General features: G+C 36.6%; 1 protein-coding gene across 3 annotated transcripts; it reads right to left on the bottom strand.

Annotated features, from left to right (window-relative positions):
• Positions 1–58: 58 nt before the first annotated feature.
• nat10 (N-acetyltransferase 10) lies at positions 59–18147 on the bottom strand. Of its 3 annotated transcripts, XM_077567668.1 has the most exons (29): positions 17981–18123; positions 17366–17486; positions 17198–17289; positions 16941–17112; positions 16736–16858; positions 16490–16551; positions 16308–16422; positions 16124–16231; positions 15895–16028; positions 15691–15784; positions 13889–13987; positions 13690–13826; positions 11917–12041; positions 11698–11848; positions 11491–11587; positions 9157–9273; positions 8826–8927; positions 8657–8731; positions 7660–7776; positions 6690–6823; positions 6544–6592; positions 5015–5105; positions 4832–4939; positions 4575–4747; positions 4383–4502; positions 3028–3126; positions 1721–1794; positions 1564–1644; positions 59–452 (listed from the first exon to the last, which is right to left on the bottom strand). In XM_077567668.1, exons 2-29 carry the CDS (start codon positions 17477–17479, stop codon positions 308–310), a joined length of 3108 nt encoding a protein of 1035 aa, XP_077423794.1. In that variant the 5' UTR covers positions 17480–17486; positions 17981–18123; the 3' UTR covers positions 59–307. The 3 variants fall into 3 exon arrangements, with proteins under 3 accessions (XP_077423794.1, XP_077423793.1, XP_077423792.1); XM_077567667.1 differs by lacking the exon at positions 59–452 and having other exon boundaries at positions 1377–1644; positions 18102–18147; XM_077567666.1 differs by lacking the exon at positions 59–452 and having other exon boundaries at positions 1377–1644.
• Between the last annotated feature and the right edge of the window lie 267 nt (positions 18148–18414).

Below are 18414 nucleotides of genomic sequence, written 5' to 3'. Positions count from 1 at the left end.
CGCTTCGGCCCCGCGTCGGCCAACCGCTTACCTCACTTTATAGAAAAGGGAAAACTACTAACGTTTTACAACTAAATCTTTTGTAGCAGTCGTAACATTACAAAAAGTGAAAAACACTTGACATTGTTGTGATTGACACTCTTGCGCAATTTTAAACAATAGATAAGACATGCCTATATATTTTTAAGTATATATATATTTGGCACACAAATTGATAAAAAAAAAAAGAAAAAAGTCAACGCGCTTGTGTCCATTTCTTGCATCCAAAAAACCTCCACAAATAATCCGTCCATTTAATGTCTGAACTTCACTTGAACGCCTTCTTTCCAAATTTGCCCGGTTTGTCCTTCTTGAACTTTCCGCGCTGTGTGTTCTTCTTCTTTTGCTTGCCAAGCTCAAGACCTCCATTGCTTGACGCATCATTTCCTGCGTCCAGTTTCCTCTTCTTGTCACTGGTGGGAAAAGATTGAAAAGCACCAACATGTATTAGGTTGCATTTCCACGGCAGGTTCAAGTGCCAATTTACAATGTAGTGCCTCAGGTTAGCATAGGCTTATTTTGTTGGTGTTTAACTTAATTCACTGCAATTGACGGCTATAGACGTCAAAAAATCATTTGAACTATTTCTATTAGTTTTAACATATTTTTCCATTTTTGTTAAGAGTATGAAACCCTATAAATTTTTTTTATTGTACATTCAAAACAGATACAAAATTTGTGATTAATCGTGAGTTAAGTATTGAAGTCATGCAATTAATTACTGACGCGATTAAAAAAAGATTATTAAAAATTAGGGGCGTCAGGCGATTAAAATTTTTCGTAATTTATTGCATGACTTCACTAGTTAACTCACGATTATTTTTTTTACATCGGTTCTAAATGTACAATCATTTTTTTCTAAGTTTTCATACTCTTCTTGTTTACAAAAGTGGGGAAAAAAAGTTAAACCAATATAAACAGTTCAAATGAATTTTTGACGTCTATAGCCGTCAATGGCAGTGAGTGAGTTAATCGTGAGTTAACTAGTGAAGTCATGTGATTAATTATGATTAAAAAAATAATCGCCCGACGCCCCTCATTTTTAATAATCTTTTCTTTAATTTTTTTTTTAAAAAAAGCAAACATTAAAAACAAATAAAAAAACAATATATATATATATATATATATATATATATATATTTTTTTTAAATTAAGAAAAGATTATTAAAAATTAGGGGCGTCAGGCAATTTTTTTAATCGTAATTTATTGCATGACTTCACTAGTTAACTCACGATTAATCACACATTTTATATCTGTTCTAAATGTACAATAATTTTTTTCTGGGTTTTCATACTCTTGTTAACACAAGTTAAAAAGTTAAACTAACAGAAATAGTTCAAATGAATTTTTGACGTCGATAGCCGTCAATGGCAGTGAATGAGTTAATGAGTAGTTCTACCCACTCAATGCAGCTCATGTTCAACATTAGTGGATTAACCCCAGAAAACAGAGGGCAGATTATTATTCGCTGTGCAAATGCAGCCCCTTGTAGAGAAGCGTGTCGGTCCTTCCTTACGGCACACCTTTTAATGCTGACCATCGCCGTGCTCCCAGCGTTCTTCAGAACCTCGTCCCAGTCCTCGTCATGGCCTCGGATCTTGTACCTGCGACGGCAAAAGGATGGCATGACATCATCGAGCTGGTCATTTCTTGCACGTGCCGAGACGGCGGCGTACTCACTCTTCCAGGTCAAGCTCCTTCACCTTCTCTTTATCCTGCTTGTGTTTCTCCTCAAACTCCTTCGCAGCCTCATCCTGACCAAAGAGGAAACCAGATTCACTTTTGGTTCTCATGCCATTCATTTAGAATATGAAATATAAAATAAGTGACTTCTTGTGAAGAACACAAAAAACAGTTGCAGAATGATTTTTTTTTTTTTTAAAGATTTAAAATAATTGTTTAATTGTATTGAAATTAATAAGGATAATAAATTGAGTTTTTTTTTTAACCTAATGCTCATCTGTCCTTTTCAAAATCAAATATGCCCTTTGAACACTTTCTCTAATTTGTCCTCAGGTGTGAATGGGAGTGTTTGTCCCCACAGTATTTTTTTTGAAAAAAGAAAAGGAAAAAAAAAAGAACAGTTTGAATTGGTCAAAAAGTGTGGAAATTAGAGGTTTAACTCTCCAAAATGTCCGTCCGTCCGTCTTCTTCCGCTTATCCGGGGTCGGGTCGCGGGGGCAGCAGCTTTAGCAGGGAAGCCCAGACTTCCCTCTCCCCAGCCACTTCAGCCAGCTCATCCGACGGGACCCCAAGGCGTTCCCAGGACAGCCGAGAGACATAGTCTCTCCAGCGTGTCCTGGGTCGTCCCCGGGGCCTCCTGCCGGTAGGACATGCCCGGAACACCTCCCCAGGGAGGCGTCCAGGAGGCATCCGAACCAGATGCCCGAGCCACCTCAACTGGTTCCTCTCAACGTGGAGGAGCAGCATATCTCCAAAATGTTAACTTTGGTATTTTATTCTGAAAATTTAATAATAATAATGGAATAGGAATTATTTGAACAGCTTAAAGTTACAACAGTTTGACAATTTTGACAAACAATTTTTTATTTTTTAAGTATTTGGAATAGTTGGTTGGGATGGTTTGAATCAGTCAAGAAATGTGGAAAGTAGAGGTAAAACCCTCAAAATTGTACTCTGGACTTTTAATTTGAAATTCTGGGGGCAAACAATGGAATCACTGGAACGGTTTGAATCTGTGAAGAAATGTGGAAATCACAGAAATTTTAATTGTGTGCTTTTTAATTATTATTATTATTTTTTAATTGGAATAGTTGGAAAAGGTTTGAATCTGTTAAGACTTTTATTTTGAAAACAAAAATAGAAAAAGTTGAAACTGGTCAAGAAATTTGAAAATTCGAAGTAAATCCCTAAAATGTTAATTTGGGGTAATTATGAATTCAGCGATCGACTGCACGTTCAAAGTCGCTCCCCGGTAAACAGAGAAGCACCTAAATATGTTAGTGAATTTGCGAGCACGGCCATACCAGATCATCTTGAAGGCTTCGGACAGTCGGCTCCATGGTGACGTCTTTAGTCGTTGCCATCTCTGCTTCGATGGCCTTTTCTTGGATGCTGCTAAAAACCTACAACGTACGACGAGCACCGGAGAGGATCTTGAAGCACCAACATTCAAGCATAACACAATCATCCACCTGTGCATGAACTGAATTCAGTATTTCAATTTCTCAACACAAACTTCTCGTTTGTTTATGTTTTAAAATCTCAGGCATAGATTGCATGAAAAAATGTATGTTTGAAACTACCTGTATACGACCGAATGCCATATCAGAGCCAATCACAAGCGTCGGATTTAGAAGCAAGAATTGCTATGAAAGCTTTTGAGTTAAATTTTCCAAATGTAATTAAAATTTGAAACAGAATTTTGCACAAGCAACTGCAACTTCGACATTTTCTCTCTTTAATGGATGGACTTTTCAACAATTACATAAACTATGTAATTAAATTACATAATCTCGTTACATATAATTAGTTACTCTTCAACAATGTTATAGAATAAAGCCGGAGTAAACTACATTGACAATTTTTAATTAAAGTTCAGACTTTAAAAAAAAAAAAAAGTATTAAAAATAATTTTTGATTGTTTCTTATATAATATTCTAATTTACTGAGACAGGTAAAATATTTTTGTTAGCAGTAACCTTTAAATAAAATTATAAAAACAAGAAATATTTCACTGTGTACTAAATTTATATAACATTAAAAAAACAACACTTTTTTAATTAATCGCCTGAAATAAATGTCATTCTTCACAAGATTAAAATTTAAGTTTAAGCAAATGTTATACCTTCTTGAATATCATACTGTATAGGCTAGTGCCTGAACAAAAAAATTAAAAAAATTAGGCCGATGACAATTCCAATATTTGGCAGAATAAAATTCTCATAACCGATAAAAAAAAAAAAATATATATATATATAATGAACCCCCCAAAAAATTTTAGGCCGATGACAATACCAATATTTGACAGAATAAAATTCCTGTATTCCTGTATTCCTGTAAAAAAAATAAAAATAAAAAAAATAAAATTCCCATAACCGATGAATTAAAAAATATATATAATGAACAAAATAACTTATTTTTTGGTCCTTTAACGCTTACAATAATGAAGATGTGAATTATGTATTATGTATTTGTTTAGCTTTACAACAGAAAGAAAAATCTGCCATTTGGGGGGGTTGAATGTCTTATTTATCATATCTTTGCCTTATGTTGTAATATGTAAAAAAAAAAAAAAAAAGTTTTTAAAGCCAATTTTTGCCTATTTCACAAGAGCCTATGAAATCGTCTGTCTGATGAATTGTGACTGGCGCGGACATACTTGCACAAATTTTCGCACGAGGCGGTTGAAGAGGCCCATGAGCTGCGAGCTCGGGAGGTCCACCTCCTTCTCCAGCTGCTCCACCGATTTGTGTTGCAGTCCGATGCCCAGCAGCATTGCCTGGAAAACACTTTCCTAATTAGAAGACAGAAAGAGAAAAAGGCGAATGGATGAATAGCGATGGCGACTTACACACTGCACCGCCGACAGAGAGACGTCCCCCAGTTGCTTGAGGAAGAACAAGCGCGCCACGGTCGGGACCAGGTCCATGATGAGGTGGTAGTCCACCATGCTGCGCGAGTACAACTCCAGACGCTTGAGGTCGTACGGGCTGAAGTTGACCGCCAGCTCCGAGGCGCTCATAACTGCGGGGGGGGGGGGAGGAGGCGGAGACGACGGGTGAGCTCAGCTATGAAACGTCGCCGAAGAGCGCTCCCGTGTCCACGTACCGCTCGCCGCCTCCTTGGCGCTCTTGTTCTGCAGGATGCTGAGGGCCAGACCCGGGCTGAAGCTGCTGAACTGGTAGGCGAGCAGGGACAGGAAGCGCCTGCGGAAATCTGAAGCGCGCGACACCGAGGCTCAGCGGGGATGTGAAATGAGATGAAGATGAGAGAAGCGGCGTGGACGTTGACCTTTCCAGAATGCGGACAACCATTGGCTCTGCTGCTCCTCGCTGTTCAGCTCCTTCACCATCACGCACGAGTGCTCGCCTGTCAGGTCGTTCTGACGAAGCACAAATGTGGATCAACGCACGAGCAAACAAAATGGACGCTGCCTGGCTGCACACTCTTGCGCTATTTGGCAGGAAACTTTCATGCAGTCATTAAAACTACTATTTTATTCCCCCAATTTTTTTTTTTTTTTAAAAATCGGTCAATAAAATTACTATTTTATAAAAACAAAAAAATGCATTCAGTCAATAAAACTACTATTTTATTTAAAAAAAAAACCTTTCTTTCGGTCAATAAAATGACTTTTTTTTTTATTTTTATCATTCAGTCAATAAAACTACTATTTTATTCTAAAAAACAACAACAAAAAAATTTCTTTCGGTCAATAAAATTACTATTTTATTCTAAAAAAAAAATTATTAAAAAAAAATCGTTCAGTAAAATTACTATTTTATAAAAACAAAAAAATGCATTCAGTCAATAAAACTACTATATATATATTTTTTAAAGCTTTCTTTCAGTCAATAAAATTACTTTTTTTTTAATCATTCAGTCAATAAAACTACTATTTTATTCTAAAAAAAAACAACAACTTTATTTCGGTCAATAAAATTACTTCTTTTTTTATTCATTCAGTCAATACAACTACTATTTTATTCTAAAAAAATATATACATAAAAATCTGAATATGTAAATTTATTCTCATATTCAACCATAAAAAAACAACAACTATAATATCCTGTCCTTTTCTTGAAAAAATGTGTTTATTTTCATTGTATTCTAAAGTAATTGTAATAAGTACGTTTTAAGTATTTCTAAAAAAAAGAAAAATAATTCTCATAACCTAACCTTCTCCTCAAAAGAAATACTGTATCTTTAGTATAATATTATTTATATTTAATTTTATTCTCAATTCTCATATTCAATTTTTTTTAAAGACTGTTATTCTGCCCTTTTCTTGAAACAGTTTTTTTTCATAGTATTCGAAAAAGTGGTTTTGCATTAGTTTTTCAAAAAAAAAAAAAATCTAATTTAAAAAATAATAACTATATATATATATATATATATATATATATATATATAACTATATATATATATATATATATATATATATAACTATATATATATATATATATATATATATAAAACTATATATATATATATATATATATATATATATATATATATATATATAAAACTATATATATATATATATATATATATATATATATATATAAAACTATATATATATATATATATATATATATATATAACTATATATATATACTAAGAATGTTTTTTTTCTTAAATACAAAAATATTTTTAAATCATTATTGGAAAGTGTTTTTTCCCCCTCCAAAAACGACTTTATACGTATGTTGTATTATTAGGTCTTTTTCTTATACCATTCTAAATTTTATTTTTCCATTTGATTTATTTGACTGCGGTTGATCAAATAAATTCAGACTACAATATTCTTCCATACTTACAGGCGTTTGTCTCAAGTAGACCGGAGTATAACCTGCTTTCTTCCAGAATCTGCCCATTTGAAAAGAAAAAGAAAGAAAGAAGGAAAACACATTTTTCCCACAAGAACATCCATTGCTGTGCTTCATCCACCCCGACGTGTCCTCACTTGAGCAGCGGAGCCGTGAGGCCGTAGGAGACCCCCAAATAGTCCAGTCGCTCCGCTGGCCTCTCGCTCAGCTTCAGCAGCAGCGGCGGCAGCTCCTTGCGAGGCGTCACCACCTCCTCCAGGAGCGTGACGGCCTGAGATCACATCCCAGACATTTGTGTGGCGGCACATTACAAAACCCACAAAACCCCCACACAAAAAAAGGTGATTTTGTGCAAAATAGCCCAATAATTGGATTGTTTCATGGCTTATTCATTTGACCCAACGTTTTGGTTCAAATGAGCCCAAAACGTTAGGTCAAATGAATAACCCAAAAAGTTGGGTTGGTTTCTTTTTGATCCATTTCTTTTTACACTAACAATAACAGTAAAAAACATAATAATTGAGAAGCACTGAGTTAACCCAAAATGTTGGTTTGGTCAAACTAATAACCCAAAAAACAACCCCCCCACAAATTGTGTTGCTTTGCCCAAGCAACCCCCACTTCTCCCACACACAAAAATGTTTATTAGAAAAAAGAAGACAAAACTGGGTTACATAAATAACCCAAAAAGTTAGGTCAGTCCCATTTTGGGTTATCTTTGTCCTAACTGTTTCTGTGTTGTCCTAACTGTTTTTAGAGTGTAGAATCCCTCAAACAATAACCACAACGAGCCTGATATTCAGCAGAAAACTGTGACAAGGTAAACACACTCAAAAAGCAGTTGGGTAAACAATAGCCCAAATTGGGTAAAAAAATGGGCCGAGTGACCATCATGTGTATCAAATGAATAAACCCAATTTTTGGGGTTGTTTTGTGGGTTTTTCATTTGACCCAACTTTTGGGGTTAAATGAGCACCTCAACCCAATTTTTTGACCCAATCTGGGTTATTTTTGACTCGACTGTTTTTAGTGTACGAGTTTGTTTGGTTGAATTTCCATAAAAAGTTTCCAATTTGAAACTGGTCACGACTTGATGTGAATCCACACCTCACTGCTGACAGTTGTGATTTCGCTGTGCTGAGGCGCCGCGCTCTCATCCATGGTGGGGAATTTGCCCTCGTAGTACATCTGCAGCAGCTGCAGCACTCGCGAGCCGTAGCCCATCTGTTGGGCAAACAAGACCTCGGCTTAAACGTGCACTTTTGGAAGCACAATGCAGCACTTGAGCACTGCTATGTCTTCTTTGTAAAAAGTACAATGCAGGAGAGGAGTTTGTTTATGTTTTAAAATCTCAGGCAAACTAATAGATTGCATGAAAAAATGTATCATGTTTGAAACTACCGGTATACGACCGAATGCCATATCAGAGCCAATCACAAGCGTCGGATTTAGAAGCAAGAATTGCTATGAAAGCTTTTGAGGCAAATTTTTCAAATGTAATTAAAATTTGAAACAGAATTTTGCACAAGCAACTGCAACTTCGACATTTTCTCTCTTTAATGGATGGACTTTTCAACAATTACATAAACTATGTAATTAGATTACATAATCTCGTTACATATAATTAGTTACTCTTCAACAATGTTATAGAATAAAGCCGGAGTAAACTACGTTGTCAATTTTTAATTAGTTCTGACTTTTTAAAAAAAAAAATTGTATTAAAAATAATTTTTGATTGTTTCTTATATAATATTCTAATTTACTAAGACAGGTAAAACGTCTTTTGTTAGCTGTAACCTTTAAATAAAAATACAAAAACAAGAAATATTTCACTATGTACTAAATTTATATAACATTAAAAAAATACACTTTTTTAATTAATCGACTGAAATAAATGTGATTCTTCACAAGATTAAAATTTAAGTTTAAGCAAATTTGATACCTTCTTGAATATCATACTGTATAGGCTAGTGCCTGACAAGACCTCGGCTTAAACGTGCACTTTCGGAAGCACAATGCCGCACTTGAGCACTGCTACGTCTTCTTTGTAAAAAGTACAATGCAGGAGAGGAGACTGGGGAGTAACAATTATGTGTCCTCTTACTCCTTGATAGTCCGGATTTACAGCGATTCGCACCACTCTGCCTCCAGACAGGCTGCCAAACTCGGGATCTTGGAACTGTAGTCAAAAAAGATCCATGAGGTGAATAAAAATTTTTTAAAAAAATAAGAAGAAAAACAAAAGACAATTTTATGATGCAGTTTCTGAGCACCTGTTCAGACACGGTCCATGGAATGAGGTCACCTGAGGCTTTCTTCCCTCTAGAGAGGCTGTTGAGGATAGACTGTCGGGATATTTCGCCTTCCAGACACACCTGTGCATTCACAGAAAATAAGTCACAGGAAAATGAAATTCAGTGACGACATATTTGTGCGATGTTGCAAAAAAAGAAAAGAAAAAAAAAAGTGAATTGCTCACTATTTTAAACCAAAGACTGTAATAACACAATGCAGTTAACACGGTCTTTTGACTACCGTGCCTCATGGCGGTCATCCAATCGTTTACTCCGAACCTTGCACACAAAACGCGCCGCTGTCTACTACCTGCACCACAGCGAGGACCTCGGGCAGCGAGTTCTGCGTGGGGGGGACGGGCGGCAGAAGGCAGAAGAGGTGATGGGCCGGCGCGTCCGACAACATCTGCAAGTCGTTGGGGGAATTCTGGAAGGGGGAGCACAAGAAGTTGGCGGGTGAGCAGAAGGAAAAATGAAAGCGCAGACAAGCGCCTTAATCCTGTTATCTTGAGGGTCAGAATGGCCCACTTTCAATTTAAAGAGCAAATGGCACCTACATTCTATAAAAAAAATGTGTTGAGATATTTGCAAGAAACATTAACTAATTTGCTCCCATTTTAAATGCTGTAAGTGTCCCAAAGACGTATTTATATGTTTTTTAATGGGTTGTTTTATGCTAGAGAATACAGAAGGCTTTGATGCAGCTTCTCAACTGCAAAGAACGGCTGAAGAAATGCTAGTTATTACACAAATGGGCAGCAAGTGGTAGCAGAGCAAAAGAGATCAACCAGGGCCATGTTGACAAAAAGCTCATTAACTCACATAGATTTGTGAATATTGATGAAACTTAGCTGTATTCTAATGCTAATTGCTGCAAAACAGAAACCGATGGAAATATACTTTTTTTTCCTGATGAAAAGATCTTTCTTTTCGTAAGATTTTATAGCAATAGAACACAATATTCTGTTGGCCTTGCAAAATCAGTCAAAATCCACTAAAACAGCCGGGAGTGAAGGAGGGTGAAGGGGTTTCAGTGAAAATGGCTGGGAGTGAATGAGTTAAGCATATAACGGGTCAAAGTGACCCAACATTCCCATTAACAGACTATAAGAAATTGTTCATTTCAACGTACCGGTATATGCAATGTAAACTGTTACTAATAAGTTCTAAAAAAAATGATTGTGTTGGTTTTGGAATGTTAAAAATTCCGGGTCAAATTGACCCGTAGTATAATAGTTTTTTTTTGTGCTATGAAACATCTCATTGACAGACAATTAAAATTGTTCCCTTTGACATATTTTGTATTAAACGGTAATCGGAATGCTTTTGGAACATTAAACATAGCTCGGGTCAAACTGACCCAGTTTAAAATTAGTACTTTTTTTGCAATTAAACTTTATCATCAGACAATTAGAATTTGCATTGAAAGATGCAGTGTCCCCTCTCTATGACGCGGTTCACTTTTCGCTGTCTCATTGATTTTTTTTGTGCAATTCTGATCTTTTGAATGCATTTATTTACAGTAATGTACCTATTTTATAATATTTATGAAGGTTTGAACATTGAGAATGTTTAAACAAGAGAGAAATGTGAGAAAATGTGAATGCCTTGATGAGGAAAGTGTATAAACTGTGTGGTAGGGGTTTTAGAGCCTTGAAGTTTAACCCGGGTCAAACTGACCCAGTTTAATATTAGTACTTTTTTGCAAGAAAACTTTATCAACAGACAATTAAAACGACAAATTTGCATTGAAAACTGTTAATCATGAGCCATACTGTAATTCTTTATCAGGGTGCTATCTACACTTGTAGCCCTTACTATCGCTAAAAAAACAATTCTTGTTAACTGGAAAAATAAACAAACTCTGAATATCGACCAATGGTCTAACCTCCTCATAAATCACATTTTAATGGAAAAAATATCTGCCCCAAATACCAAAATTTATAGAAACATGGTCTACGTATATAGAATTTTTTAACCTAATTCTGGTTACTTAATTCTGTCTGTTAGCGAGAGCCACTACATCGAGATAACTTACATTGATGTTTCTGCATTTGGCAATTTATTATTATATTATATTATTAGTATGGGATTTTTTTTAATGGGCTTTAGGTGAACTGATGAATACACACACGCTCGCACGCACGCACGCACACACACACACACACACACACACGCACATACACATACAAAAAAAAAAAATATATATATATATATATATATATATATATATATATATATATATGTGTGTATATATATATATAAAAAAAAACATTAAATTTTTTTTAATTGATTTGTTTGTTTTTTTTTTAAAAAAAAGGAGAGCAATGATGATGTCAAATCGAATGAACAATACTGAGCTCTAGAAAAAAAAAAAATCAGGGTGCTGTTGGAACAATAAACATAGCCTGGGTCAAACTGACCCATTTCAAAGTTAAAGAACTACAAATAGTAGTATTTCATGATGAAACTTGTTAAACTTGTTGTTTATTTGAAATATTTCAAATAAAAGCAGTTAATAACGTTGATGCATTTTTATATGTAACTGTAACATTTTCATATATCTATAACTTGGGTCAAATTGACCCGGGAATATTATTGCTGTTCCCGAGAGACCAACCTAACAGCAGGATTAGGGTCTCACCTTGTAGTGGGACGCCACATAGAGAGCCATCAGCCTCTGCAGGAAGGCCTCGGATGCCTTGTGGTAGCAAAACAGCGTGTCTCTCTTCACGTAATATCTCAACGCAGGTTGTTAAGTTTAGAACACTCATGACAAGTCAACCTTCCCTCAGGTGGGCGCTATTGAACCGTGCGCATAACAACCCTAACTTCTTCCAAAAAAGGATACAGGTCACAGGTTTGTGGAAGAGGACAACCAGAGATGAGTCGAGGAATGTTCAGGCAATCCAGGCAGAGCAACTCATTGAGCCACTTCTCCACCGCGTCGCCCGCCGCGTACCGAATGGACTCGTGCAGGCTGACCTCGTGGAGGGTGCGAGCTGCGCGGGGTTGAGCGGACAAGTCAGAGGCTACGAGGGCTACGCTATCCTAATCCGACGGTACATACCCGCCGCAAGCCTGGCTGTGGCGGTGCTCCTGTTCTCGGCCGACATGTTGTGTTGGCTGTCGGCGCTCTGCTGCCTCAACTGCTGGATCAGTTTGAGGGAGAGCGAGCGGCCGGTGCCTTCGTAGCTGCGCACAAGCAAATGGGATCAGCTCAAGATATAGAAACACAAAACAAATTGTCCAAGAGGTCGTCATTTAACAATAAACTTATTCAGTGTAATAAAGTACCAGCATAGAATGTTTAATGCATCTCTTGTATTGGAGGTACATGGATACAGTGGCTATGAAAAGTCTACACACCCTATTCCAAATTTCCCCCGAGGTTTAAGTGATATTAAAAAATAAAAAAAATAAAAAAATAAAATCCTTTAAAAAATTTCCCGCCATTAACTCATTCACTGCCATTGATGGCTATAGACGTCAAAAATTCCTTTTAACTATTTCTATCTAGTTTTTAAAAAATCCACTTTTGCTAACAAGAGTATGAAAACGTAGAAAAAAATATTGTAAATTTAGAACAGATACAAAATTTGTGATTAATTGTTGGTTAACTAGGGAAGTCATGTGATTAATTACAATTTTAAAAAAATAATCGCCTGACGGGCCTAATTTAAAAAATATATATTAAAAATAAGGGGCGTTTAAACGTAATTAATTGCATGATAATTTGATATCTGTTATTAATGTACAATAAAAAAATATAGGTTTTCATAAAAAAATGAAATGAAATGAAAAATTGTTAAACTAATAGAAATAGTTCACATGAATTTTTGACGTCTCTAGTCGTCAATGGCAGTGAATGAGTTAATGTGACAAACTGTAAAACGCACACACACAAGAATCTGACAGGATGTAAAAATAAATGAGATTATCTGGTTGCACAAGTCTGCACACCCACATAACTGGATGTGACTGTTCATAATAACCAATCACATTCAAACTCAGGTTAAATGAGACCTGCCATCATTTCAACCGCTATAATCCCCAATAAAGTTCAAGTGTTCTAGTAGGCTTTTTGTAATCTTTTGTTTGCTTTTTGAAATGTCGAAATACAAGCCAAAATGTAGATTTGTGGGGGATTTTTCTCTATCTCTAATTTCTTTATGAAAAAAAATTCCAAATAAAAGCAAATAATTAAGATGTTTTTTTCTTTTCTCTAATTTCTTCATTCTTTGACCGATTAAAACCATTCCGACTTACAATGTTCAGTGCTTTGCATACCAAAAAATAAATTTTAAAATGAAAGCCCAAAATTAAGATTTTTTTTAATTTTATTTTTATCTCCACCCTTTTTGACCTCTTCAAACCATTCCCACATCACGGCATTCCTAAACTTTACGACATCCAGGGTAATATTTGACAAATTCTTATTCATGTCATCTTATTTACTGTGAAAACTCTCAAACATGCCGTAAATATTCAAACACCAATAATTCACTTTAAATTGCGGCGATGGAAACGGACTTCCATTTAACATGAACTTTAACTGTGTTTAACAGTGACTGGCTAATTCTGAACACAGCCACATCCCAGTTATAAGAAGAAGTGCACAATTTCTCCATATTATCTCAGTTGTTTCTTTTCACTTTTCCTCATGAAAACTTAAAAAGAAAAAAAAAATAGTTGGGTTGTACTGGTTAAAAGTGATAGTGATGGTGGAAAAAGTTTTTTTTCCTTTCCATCAAACAAACCTGGCATTTAAACAGGGGTGTGTCAACTTTTTATATTAACTGTACACGGTGCATGTACCCGATATCAGTGAAAATGTACCGACCCATTGATGGTGGAGGCCATGAAAACCAGATACGGTCCCAGCAGGTTCTTGACTAGAGGTAAAGGGATGGCTGCAGCTTCATCAATCACCAAAAGTTCAGCCTGGCCGAGTTTGACCGCGTCACCTGGATGGATATACTGCAGAAAAGGAGCTTTGCGTTATGTGCACAGAGAAAACCCACAGGGAAAAGTGTGTTTACCTGAATAGTCTGCCTGTGCTCTTTAAAGACGTTCACTCTCACGACCGCTTTGTTGAACTCTGGATTCAGCGACTGGATGATCTCATAGTCCAGATGCTCCTGCACGAGACAAAGAGGACGTGAGGCCCACGGTGAGAAACATTAGCCAGGGTTTCTGCAGGTATCAGCAAGTCTAAATTCATGCTGTTTTTAATGCACCTCAAAACTAATGTAATGCCCACGTCGTACTGTATATGCACGCACACACACACATACATGTATACCTACATATTAGGGCTGTCAGTTGATTACAAATTTTAATCCTAAAATTAACGGCATGACTTCCATAGCGCAAATTAATCTCACATTATATAAATTCTATATATACAACAAAGTATTTCTTTAATTTTTTCATACTCTTGTTAATTAACATAAAAGTGGATACATACAGTATGGTTACCAAATATAAATGTGGTTGTAGCTTTCAACCATTGCTAAGGTCATTTTATGATAAGTATTTTATAGTTATTTGAAGGTAAAAAGATATACTAAATAGTCAAAAGAAGCGTAAAATATCGAGTCATACATTTGTAATTTTTTTGCCACAATGTGGCGTTGGTGTTTCATGTTGGATGCTGGTGATAGGAACAGTACATTTTTCTTTTCAAATTCAGAGCAATTGATATTTGGAACATGAAGAAGCTTCCAGGCCATTTTGTTCATTGTAAATTACAACTAGTCACCAGTCGCCACAAATGAATATATTTGAACTAGTGCTGTCAAAGTTAAAGCGTTAACTGATTAATTAATCACAAAAAATTATCGCATTAATCATGAATTAACGCAGATTAATCGCACTTTTAATTTTAACCATAGATGATCCTTTAGCGTGACAGCGGATGGCTACGTTTAAGGTAGCACAGGTTGTGTTTGAGCAATAAACATAATTTTCTGAATTAAAGTAAAGTATTTAACTCTTTGACTGCCAGACGTTTTCAGAAAAGGGATGCCGTGGGTGCCAGCAGATTTAAGCATTTTTGACTGATCTTTCAAGGTCCACAGAAAATTATGTGTTTGGACTATGGAAACACACATACTACCAAATGAAAGATTGGACTCTCATCTTTCATCAGAAAAAAAAGTTTGTTTCTACCTTATTCCGTTTTTCAGAAATCAACAATAGAAAATGGTTAGTTTCACCTCTGTTTTGAAAAAAACGTCTTTTAACGTCTTTGGCACTCCTCCATAGGATTTTACTAAACGTTATTTAACGTTTTTGGCAGTCAAAGAGTTAATGAATGTTTGCGTATCACATTTAGAATATTTGTTCATGTCAAAATGCCGGGGTCATTTTTTTCCATTTTAAATTATGCACGTAATTAACTGATTAGAAAAAGAGGAGGATGAGCAGTGGATCAAATTTTTTTTTAAGACATCCTCATAACATTAAATGTCAAAAGAATTAACACATAACCGGTGCTCTTCAAATTTGACGAGGGGGAAATGAAGATAAAAAAAGGCTTTTTTATTAAGCGATCAATCGTGATTAATCAAAATTCTAAGATGTGATTAATCTGATAAAAAAATGTAATCGTTTGACAGCTCTAATTTTAACACATTTAGTCATAGTGACTCCTTAACATAATGTTGTTTGTAAAATAAAGCATGAACAACAATATTTTTTTACATCAATTGTATTTCAAATGTTGGATGCCTCTCAGCCTCTGAATATCGTATTTAATGTTTTAATGCCCCTCTTTTTGTTTCCAAATCCATATAATGACTTTAAATACTTTTTAATGGCCCATGGAAACCTTGATTACCTGATACTGAAGCGCATCAAAGCCTTTAAAGATGAACTCAAACATGGTGTGCAGATTGTCAGGGTTTGGGGAGGTTACGAAGATGTTGGAGTAGCTGGAAACGACATCAGAACACTGTTAGAAGTTTTGAGAGCAGCACTTTCACGAGACACATTCCATGTTATCCATTTGCCCGCTTTTCATGCTCTGTTGGCTTATTCCTACCCAAAAGCCACAGCTCCAGCGACAGCCAGCCCCATGGCGGCAGATTTGCCTCGGCCACGAGCAGCTGTCAGAGCCACGGTGCTTCTCAGGGTCTTCTCGGAGATAGCTTCGATGAACTTGAGCACGGCTTTGGCCTAGCGAAAAACACACGTCAAAGTTAAAACAATAGAAAAATGACCTATCATAAAAAATCCTAAACCAACTTCAAGACAATCAAATGGATTTTCACCTGATCCATGGTTCTGCAGTTATCCACCAACACACCGACTGGCTGAGTATCCTGGAGAGACTCCTTGAGGTCCTTCAGCTCTTGCTCTTTTGGAGACGGCCCATCCTCCTGCGGCAGAAGCGTGGAAAATGATTAGTTTCGCAGCATTGAACGAACAAGCAAGCGACGTTTTCTGCACGGGCACCTGCGTCTTTGGCGGAACAGGCTTGATGTTGGCCATGTGGCTGGAGATGGGCAGGATGTTGAGTTGGTCGTCGATGACGACACAGTTTCTGCAGGAGGCGAGGGACAGGATGAACCTACGGGAAAAACAAAAGGGACACTTAGTAATTGCTGTAAAATGTCCTAAATGTGAACAGAATTTACCTCTCATTGAATCTTCCAACCACGTCCTGATGAGCCTCCGTTCTGTAACGAGCATGCACGTCCTGGAAGAGAATTTCACAATAATTGTTGGATCATGTGACTAAGAAAGAGGTGCATTATGGCTGGATTTGCTTAGGTGAAGGGAGATGATTCAATGTTATTGTTCTCAAGTTGCAAAATTTGGATATGCGGACCTGCATTGTAAACCCATTTTATGTGGAGAAGCCAAAATACTTCCAAACTTACCATGGTCATTGTGTAGAGCTGCTTGAGGGAGTTCACCGTCCGTAACAGTATGACTACAATACCACCGCCTTCAATTGTCTCAACGGTTCTGGCTAGCAAGTTGGGAGTGAGGGCTTCAAAATCCTGTGCAAGAAGGCAAACAAAAATCTCATAATCTCATCTCCACTTTCATTAGGAAAATGTTTGTAAGGACTGACGGACTCACCTGTAGGACACACATGCCAAAAGTGTTTCCCAGTATCTTGTGGGTCTCATTGTAGTAACAGTAGCGAATGTTAGTGGCAGCAACAAAAAGCTCAAAAGGGTCATCCTGATTCAGGTTCAATGTGCCCGTTTTTATTTTCTTCTGCAGCTGCTTCATACGTTTCTTGCGGTTGCTGCTTGGACACGCGCACAGTCAAAAACAACAACAACACAACAACAAACAAGTAGGGAATAAGAGAGGAGGACGCGTGTGGTCACCTGCTGAAGCCAAGTTCTTTTTTGTAGCACCACAGAACAGACGGTCGTGCTCGGACACTTGCTTTGGATAGCATGTGATGCAGAATCACCACCTGGATCATAAACCCAAATACATTATTTTGCTGAATGCCAACTAGCCCAAATCCATTAAAAGAATCAGGACAATACCTGATCTCGTCCACGATCTCCCACCACAACAAACATGGTGCGATGCTGCAGTGCGACTCCATTCTCAATCTGGACACGAATGCGGTTGTCAACCTTCTTGCGGACAGTTGCCATTGTTTTACTGAAGAAACAATGCAGAGAGGAATCACTCATTTTGCTCCCTTTTGCTTATATAAGCACAAATAGCCTAACATATAAACATTGCTCTCTAAAAATGTAATGAAGTGAAAGCTGTCAAACATGATTCATTTTTTAAACGAAGTGGATATTTTGCAGTGACTGGCAACTCGCCACTTAGCGCTATTTCGCCGTGAATTGCGCAAGAACTACAAGTACAAATTCTGCCCCAGTGAATGTTTAGCCGGTCACGGCAAAATATCCACTGCCTTTTTTTTTCTCTCAAAGGACGTCATGCTACGTAAGCATAGGTAAAAAAAGAGAAATTACTTAGGAAGTGTTCAAATGTAATTTAAGATTATTTTAGCACAACATTGGGATGCAAATAATGTCCGCATCATAACAAGCAAGCGTCAACATAATAGTTAATTCATTCAGCAAATTGTAGCACAGAATGTCTCAATAAATATCTAAGTGAAACAATAAAAAACAAGCAACCTTTAGATGCAAGTATAATAAATCCCGTGTTGCGCTGTATTGCTAACACACTTGCTAAAAATCCCCAAAGTCGAAGCTTTCGTTTAGATGTATGCTTCCATCATGCTGTTGATAAACTCACATGGAGTGAGACGCGATTCACGAAGGACCCATTGCTGTGGCGTCATCAATCTGCGACGTTGGTCCTACTCCTCCGTAAATTACTTTTTTCTTTCTTTTTTTTTTTTACTCCACGTGCAATCCAAGGAAATGTTTTCAACTGATCACTTGGTGTCTAACAAGTTAACAGTTGTGTTTTTTGTGTTTGCGTTGATTTTGAAAAAGAACGTTTTAGAGCTCAACGGATGGATGGATAAATTTAGAAAGCTAGTAGCGATTTAATTGATTTCAAACTGTGACGATGTGACAAAAACTAACGTTTTGAGTCAAATAAT

Source organism: Vanacampus margaritifer, chromosome 6, assembly GCF_051991255.1.
Source record: "Vanacampus margaritifer isolate UIUO_Vmar chromosome 6, RoL_Vmar_1.0, whole genome shotgun sequence".
NCBI lineage: Eukaryota > Metazoa > Chordata > Actinopteri > Syngnathiformes > Syngnathidae > Vanacampus > Vanacampus margaritifer.
The sequence above is the reverse complement of the archived record's forward strand: the minus strand, read 5'-3'. Positions and strand labels throughout refer to the sequence as shown.